Below are 8,223 nucleotides of genomic sequence, written 5' to 3' on the forward strand. Positions count from 1 at the left end.
AATATAACTATAAGTGATCAAAGGACTTGTCACAGTGGCCAGAAGAAAGTTCTGGAACCCATCCAGAATAAGGACAAGAGGCTGGGATAGAATGTTTATAAGGCGCAGTCAAGAGAAAAAATAAAATTACTGTTTTATAACTCTTATGGGGTTTCTCTCTTTTACCATGTAACACTATTTTTTTTAAAGAGATTAAGCCACCTTTTAAGAGGAATAAATCAAAAGATTTCCTAAGTTCACATTTACATAGTTTGATATCCTTTATTATTTATCACTCTTAAAGCAAACGACAGATCTACTTTTCAAGGACGAAAGCTTGCTATTACTGAGGATATCTTCCAGTTCACTGCACCTCTGAAAACAGGGACGCTCCACACAACAGCAGCAAACACTGCTCTTCACGGTGATGACTCTCACTGGGGGCACGCTACGTTTAAGCTAAGTAAGTACCTACTTGTGCTTGCCACAGATGAAAATACTGCCTGTGACATCCCACAATTGATAAAGTTGGAGAGTCAAGCTGTTTGCGTGCCTTCTACTAGTTATATCTCTTTAAAGAATTCTCTAAAAGTGAATTAACTAATATATATGCTATTTACTGAAAGGAAAAAATCAGCAAGGAAAAGAAACATCTTTCACGGTCTTTCATTCATTTCATCAATGAGGACACACAAGGCAGCATCTTTCTCTATAATCTGGTCTCTCCTATGACCTGAATTTTCTCTTTGTTGGTCACTCTGTCCAGTACAATTGTTGCTATCATCAGCGTCCATTGGTTCAGTTTTTACTCTCATCCCTGCTTCTGAATGGGGCAAGTCATCAGGCAAAGAAGCCAAGCAATTCTGAATCATCTCAATGACTCGTTCCAGATGCTTCTGAAACCTCTCTGCTGTCTCAAGGCGTTGACGCTTCTGCACCTCCATCATGACTCTCAGGGTCTCTCTGGCTTGGTGGGGCCGGTATTCATTTATGAGATGATGTACATGCACAAAAAGCAGCTTAAGATCTTCTAGCTTCTCTTCCCGTTTTATACTCCCAGGACTCCTTATCAAGATATCTAAGAGATCTAAGAAATTAATAAGGATAGACATATTGAGTTTTCTCAGTTCTTTCTTGTGATCAAACTGCATAGGATGAAGCCGTTCGATACCCTGACTTTCCAAAGGGCGGATGATAAGATCATCACATTGGAACTGGTTGCCAAACATCATGTAACTGTCTTTTATTGGAGGTGGAGGCTTGGGAGCGAGGCCTTCCTGAATGTTTTCATCTGTGTATTCCTTGATGTACTGCATCGGAGGTGGCGGAAGGGCACTCACTTGCTGTGGCTCACCCATTGCAGAAGATCACAAACCTACAGAAACAGACCGAAGATTGAGAGTAGAGCTACAGAACAAACCTGCCACACTTAGTGACTACAAACAAGGTATTTCCCTTTTGTCTCATGGCAGTTTGGGGCCCAGGACAAAAAGAGTTCTTTTATTTCTAAAACTAACATTTATAACACAGAAAGGCTGCCATCCTTTTCTAATTAGCATTATATACTCAACTATCCAGATATTTTTTTTTTTTCTTTTCTACCTAATACTTTTACAGGCACAAAAAATATACTGTAGCATAGAGATGACCCTTGAACGCAGGTTGGAACTGGAAAATCTATACTCAGGTTTCCAATTGCACAGAGGGGAGGCACCCCTAATCTCTTGAGTTGTTCAAGAGTTGATTGTATTTTCAGCTATAAAGGAAATCTTCTGGTTTCCACACCCCTCACCAGTTATGCCCTATTTCTCTACCTCTCTTTACAGTCAACTACACATGCTGTCTCCCCATCTGAGGTTACAACACTTTTATATTATAGATGCATTTCCAAAAGCAAATGCTAACTTATGGTCTAAGAAGCACCTTGACAAAATTAAAATTGCTATATTCCCGACAAGTTCACATCATCTGTGCTTTTTTGATAAAATGACCCAATTCCATACCCTCTTTTTCTGCAATGTACTCAACTATTTTTTATAGACACGTTAACTTTTCTACATCCACTAAAGAAATTTCAAATCCAAATATATCTTCAAGAGCCACAATAACCTCTATTTATTCCATTTTAAGCTTAGGTATATCAAAAAAAAAAAAGGTAAGATCTCGAGTGCTCACTTAGACTGATCTTATCAGATTTTCAAGACATAACACTGGAAGTTCCCATTGTGGCTCAGTGGTAATGAGCCTGACTAGTATCCATGAGGACTCAGGTTCGATCCCTGGCCTCGCTCAGTAGGTTAAGGATCTGGCATTGCTGTGAGCTATGGTGCAAGTCGCAGACTCAGCTATGATCTGGTGCTGCTGTGGTGCAGGCCAGCATCTGCAGCTCCAATTCGACCCCTAACCTGGGAATTTCCATATGCTGCAGGTGTGACCCTAAAAAGGAAAAAAAAAAAAAAAGATATGACACCACCCGATGTCAGAGATAACAGGTAAAATACTGGATGCCGTTTTATACTTGGAATGTATGAGGTACTAAAGGCAGCTGCCCAGTAGCTCCAAGTTTCCACCAAGCCACAGAGGTGACGAACAAGATGCTGCTGAGAGTCAGTGAGGCAGTGGCCGTGGGCATCATGAGTTACTCGAACTAAACCAACCACAATTACTGCTGTACTAGCCTGCCCCTCATTCATTTTGTCACTACCCAGTATGGTATCAACCTCCTACCTCCACAAAAACTACTCATCAAGGTCATCAACAATCTCCACATGACCAAATCCCATGGACATTAAGGGGATCTTAATCTCTTAGCATTCTTTTTTTTTTTTTTTTTTAATGGCCTCACCTGCGGCATATATAAGTCCCAGGCTAGAGGTCGAATCAGAGCTGCAGCTGTCAGCCACAGCCACAGCCACAGCAACGCTGGATATGGGACCTATGCCAGTTTGTGGCAATGCCAGATCCATAATCCACTAAGCAAGGCCAGGGATTGAACCTGCATCCTCATGAATACTAGTCAAAACTCTCAGCAGCATTTTCTTAATTTGCAATACACTCCGCTTCTCCTCCAGCTTCAGTGACCCTACATTTTCATTTTCCTCTACCCCACTGGCCACTCCTTCTCAGTATCCTTTACCGCCCTTTCTTCTCTATCCAAATTTTAATGTTGGCATGCCTCAGAGGGCTGCCCTAAATGAGAATCACAAACTCAAATACCAAAGGGAAAAGGCAGGCAATATAAAGAGTGAAGCACTCTGAGGCAGGGATTAGGGAAAACTGAGCATCTGCCTGCCAGACTTGAAAGCCTCCTGCCACTAGCATTCATGTGGGAAAGAAGATTCATTGTTTCTCAGTTTCTTGATGTTTCAAGGGCAAACCCCCATATTTTTACATGAAATCTCTCAAGTTTTAAAAATACTGGCAATTAATTCCAGAAATTGTCAAGTACTGCGAGGTCAAAAAGAATTATCTGTACCAATCGTTGTTGCCTGCTGATCAGTCATTTTAGACCTGTTTCATGTTCTCCCTTGGATGAGCTCAGTCAATTCCATAGCTTTAAATACCATTTCTACAGTGGTTCTCAGCCAGGCATGACTTTGCCCACCAGAAGACATACGGCAAATGTCTTCCTGTTAACTCTTGGTTTTTTATCTCCAGACTGCCTCTGGGCTCCTTCTGGATGTTTCAAACTAGAAAAGAAAAAAAAAAAAAGTTCTCTGATTCCACCTACCGTATATACCCACACCCTACACCTGTTCTCTCCAATCTTTCCTATCTTGTAAAATGTCCCCATTATATACCTGGTGTTTCAAGCCATAAATCTGAAAGGTATCTTAGGCCTCCATTTTTACCAACCTACTCTCCTCACCATCACTGCCAAATTTATCAAGACCTGTTAATTCCAAACCTCACTATCACGAATTCATCAGTTTTGACCAAGACACCATTCCCTCTTACCTGGAACACCATGGCTTCACCAGGGATTATTTCATATTCATTACTATTCTTCTCTATATACCAGTCAACCCAACTCTCACACCACATTCCTTTTCCCTTCTATCCTAGAAAAAATGTTTTCCAGTATTCTTATACAATTCTTTACACCAACCTCTCCTGCCTTTGGGTCTTTCCATATGATTTTCTTCCTGCTTAGGCACTAGCTTAAAATTGCCACCTCTAAAGATATTACTTCTCTGATTATTCATCAAAAACAGATTCTTCCTTTCCTCTTTTACTCTCTGTACCAGAATCTGATTTGTTGCCCCAGTCAGACTATAAGCTACAAGGGGAAGGACTATAACCTATCACAGCTCTCACTGTGTCAATGGCGCACAAAAGCTTCATAAATATTTGCTGGTAGCTCCATTCATTTCAAAAGGGTTCCAAACCAGTGGAAATTTGGAAGTAGGTACAAACATCTTTAACATGCATTTATTCCTTCAAACATTTACTGTTTGTCTAATATATGATAATGATGATTATGACAGATAATATTTGTAGTGTATACTATGTGCCAGACACTGTTCTTAATACTTTTCTCATGGTTATGAGAAATCTAAGAAAAGAAAAGTGCTCTTTCCAATTTGGAGATGAGACCACTGTGGCTCAGAAAGGTTGACCCACTTCTATAAAGTCACAGAGTAAAGGAAGGATCCAGAGTCTGAGAATGTCAAACACTACACCATTCTCTCTCTTAAGAATCTATTAAGAAACACTGCCTCCATCCTAGCGTTGCTTAAAAATCTATCAAGGAAAATGGACAACAGATAACTACACAGCTTAAGGGTGCTACAAAAGACCAACAGATCTGACTACCAAAAATAAATCTAAAAACCATATAGAAAAGTATATCATAAACGAAATTAAAAAACAATCCCATTTTTCTGGGAGAAGAATGCTTGCAAGCTAACAAAGGACAAATACTAGGAATTTAATTTTGATTTTTTTACAAACCTATTTTCTGACTCCATCCCCACAAGAAGAAAAGCACTACAACTTCAGGAACTGTCTGTCTTATTCAAAAATGTACCTCCAGTATTTCAAGCAATGCCTAGAAGGTGCTAAATCCTCAATAAAGATTCAATGAGTTGTGGTTGTTTTTAACCTGTATTTTTAAAAATTAATAGAAAAACAGGCAAAAGATGACAAAGAAAATGGAAATGTGAATAAAGGCTTGAAAATATTCAGACTAGTGCACCGTTAAAAGCAAATTTTAAAAAGGATCCTTTCCATCTAACAGACTATTAAGATTTCAACTATTCCATCACTCAACAAACATCAGAACACCTTCTATGCAGTGGGCCCTGGATCCCAGAACTGGGGCTCCCAGAACACTCCCCTTCCTCTCGGTGCCCTCAGAGTGGCCGTCTCAATTTTAGAAGCAGGTTTCCCAATTTCAGAAGCAGGTTTTTAGCTACGCTGGCCCTGCAGGGAAACCCTCTGGGGTGGAGAGCATCCATTCTCCTCAGCTCTCACAGAAGCCACCATCGCAGCCATCACAACACTATTGGGGGGGAGGCCAGTGCCACTAAGAGAATATGGAGAATTCTCATACGCCACTGAGAAGAAAGGAACTATATATATTTAGAATTTAAAATGACACTATCAAAAATTTAAATATTGATATTCTTTGACCCAATAATTCTATTTCTGGAAACTTATCCTATAAAAATTCTGATACAAGTACACAAAAGTATGTTTAAGAATGTTTAATGCAGCACTGTTTGAAATGAGTAGGAAAAGTTAGAAATAGCCCATTACTTCATCAATATGAGGGGTGGATAAAATATGTCTATACATACACAATACAGCCATTAAGAAAAAAGTAGTGAAAGTGCATGGGATGGAGGGTTATACACAATGTGTACCACTGCATTTATTTACAACACACTTATGATAGTTACAAATAGTTATCAACTTTTAAAAATTTTCAAACATAAATTCAGATTTAAAATGTTAACATTTCCCCTCATTTGCCTTACTGGTCTAACATCTCTTTACTTGCAAAGACTTCAGAGGGTATCACCTAAATAAGAATGTTTTCTTATAACCACATAATTACCAAAATCAGAAAATTAGCATTGATCGGGTATTTCAAAATAAATTTTAGACAGCCCAGGTTTCACCCCACTCAAGCCTTCTTAGATTTAGGAGTCCTGTTTTGTGCTTCCCAGCACCACAAGTAATCCTCTACTTAAGTTGCCAACCCCCCAAAAGGCAACAAAGTGACAAGTATCATTGTTTTTCTTTTTTCTTTCGCTTTTTAGGGCCGCACTCGCGGCATATGGAGGTTTCCAGGCTAGGGGTCAATTCCGAGCTACCGCTGCCGGCCAATGCCAAGGCTCACCACAAGGCCAAATCCTTAACCCACTGAGTGGGCCAGGAATCGAACCCGTAACCTCATGGTTCCAGGTCGGATTCCTCTCCGCTGCGCCACGACACGAACTCCAGTATCACTGTTTTATACCCTCCCTTACTTAAGCTTCGTCATATTTTTGTGAGTTTAATACCACTATCGATTTCATTTTAGAGCTGATAATTACAAGTCTGTCTCATTGAGAAGGGAGTGTCTGCAACCAGATCAAAAAGCTAATAAATGGCAGAGCAGGAATTCTTATCCTAGGTCCTTTTTGTTGCACCATCAAGCTCTCTCAATCAGTGAAGTACCAAGAGCCTAACAATACAAAAAAACTTGATATACTACAGAAATTATGTTTCTCTCTCCATCACTTCTCTCAGCTGAACTTGTCAAAAGCGATGGAAGTCTCTGGTAAAACCAGCGCCAGGCATCACAGGTGGTGATCAGATTGAAGATCCACCTTTTAGTGTCTGTTTCGTTTTGGAGGACTTAACTAAAACAGAAAGGTATTCCAGGGTGCCAGTCCCAGAGGTTTTGCTCACTTCTCTACTCTGAGGGGGGACGCTTAAAAGCTGTCTTCAAAACCTCTCTGGATGATCTAATGATGAGGCTTTAGTTCTACCTCCTTCCCCGCCTCCCACTATTTCATGTGATTAGAGGACTGATCCCCGAGGCAGGGCTGGTTATCTCATAAAGCCGGAGGAGCCAAGAGACTTGCAGAGGCTACACAAACCAGCGGCACACGACTGGAACTCAGCTCCCCGGGCCTCCGGCCCAGCTCGAGATCCCAACTCGGAAGCAGCCCCGAGCCCACTGCGCGGAGAGCACCTTCCTCCAGGCGCTCTACCCGGCGGCTCCGCGGGGGTCGGGGAGGCCGCGCTCCCCGAAGGGCGCGGGAGAGGAAGGCGGGCGAGCACACTATGCGCCAAGCCTCCCACCACTCCCAGCCCGCCCGGAGGAAGCAGCGGGGTCCGGAAGGAGAAATGCAGCGGACGGAACCGAGCCCCAAGTCGTCGCCGCCCACTCACCTCGGTACTGGGTTTACACTGGTAACCGCCTTCGCCACCACAGCTGAAATCCAACTTCCGGCCTCCTCTTCCCGGAAGAAGCTACTGGTGCCGTCTCTTGACTGGCGGAAAGAGCTGTCCTTTAACCCAGGCTCTAGTCCCGCCTCAGACCGATGGCTCGCTATTGCGCCTGCGCATAACCGCCTCTCTCTCCGCTCTTTCCGCAATTTGGCGGCAACCGCAGTGTTTGGGGTGTTGGAGTCTTTCCTTGTGCTTTTTCTATCAGTAGCAGTGGCACGTGGTAGCGTCGTTTCTTTTTTTGCTGTTTTTTTTTTTAACGCTTAAAATTAAAGCATCCATATGCCTTACATAAACTTTAAAAAACAGAGACAAGCAGCTATTTTTAAACGTTACATTTAAAAAAAATGTTACCCCACTGTCAAAAACAACATTTAAATAAATATATAAATAAATAATTTTAAAAATAACCTTAAAAAATGAGATTGGATTCCACATGCTGGAAATAATTTGAAACATGGAAATATTAATCTCGAAATATGTGTGAAAATGGCTGGGAAGCAACATACTCTTAATTTATATTTCTTCACCGTCCATTCAGTTTTATTCACGTATTCAGATTCTGTTACATTTCCAGGCAACAAATTAACAAGCATAAAACAAAACAATATGTAATAGTTTCTTTTGGAGGCGACTTTCAAGAAGTGCTACACATTTCTAAATTTGTGGCAATCTTACAAAAAAAGCATGTTACCAAGACACGGCTCGGATCCCGCCTTGCTGTGGCCCTGGCTTACACTGGCAGCTACAGCTCCAATTTGACTCCTAGCCTGGAAACCTCCATATGCAGTGGGTGCAGCC

General features: G+C 41.5%; 1 protein-coding gene across 6 annotated transcripts; it reads right to left on the reverse strand.

Moving 5' to 3' along the window:
* Positions 1-235: 235 nt before the first annotated feature.
* MED7 (mediator complex subunit 7) lies at positions 236-7,519 on the reverse strand. 6 transcript variants are annotated; one of them, XM_047775768.1, is made up of 3 exons: positions 7,366-7,458; positions 3,596-3,668; positions 236-1,354 (listed from the first exon to the last, which is right to left on the reverse strand). In XM_047775768.1, the coding sequence occupies exon 3, from the start codon at positions 1,335-1,337 to the stop codon at positions 636-638; it is 702 nt and encodes a 233-aa protein (XP_047631724.1). In that variant the 5' UTR covers positions 1,338-1,354; positions 3,596-3,668; positions 7,366-7,458; the 3' UTR covers positions 236-635. The 6 variants fall into 6 exon arrangements, with proteins under 6 accessions (XP_047631724.1, XP_047631632.1, XP_047631825.1 ...); XM_047775676.1 differs by having other exon boundaries at positions 3,543-3,668; XM_047775869.1 differs by lacking the exon at positions 7,366-7,458 and adding an exon at positions 7,071-7,324 and having other exon boundaries at positions 3,543-3,668.
* Positions 7,520-8,223: the final 704 nt, after the last annotated feature.

The sequence above is a fragment of the Phacochoerus africanus genome, chromosome 1 (genome assembly GCF_016906955.1).
Source record: "Phacochoerus africanus isolate WHEZ1 chromosome 1, ROS_Pafr_v1, whole genome shotgun sequence".
Classification (NCBI taxonomy): domain Eukaryota; kingdom Metazoa; phylum Chordata; class Mammalia; order Artiodactyla; family Suidae; genus Phacochoerus; species Phacochoerus africanus.

Bases quoted from the DNA above. Each gene is read 5' to 3' on its own strand.
- MED7 (XM_047775589.1), bottom strand. From the start codon at position 1,337: ATGGGTGAGCCACAGCAAGTGAGTGCCCTTCCGCCACCTCCGATGCAG.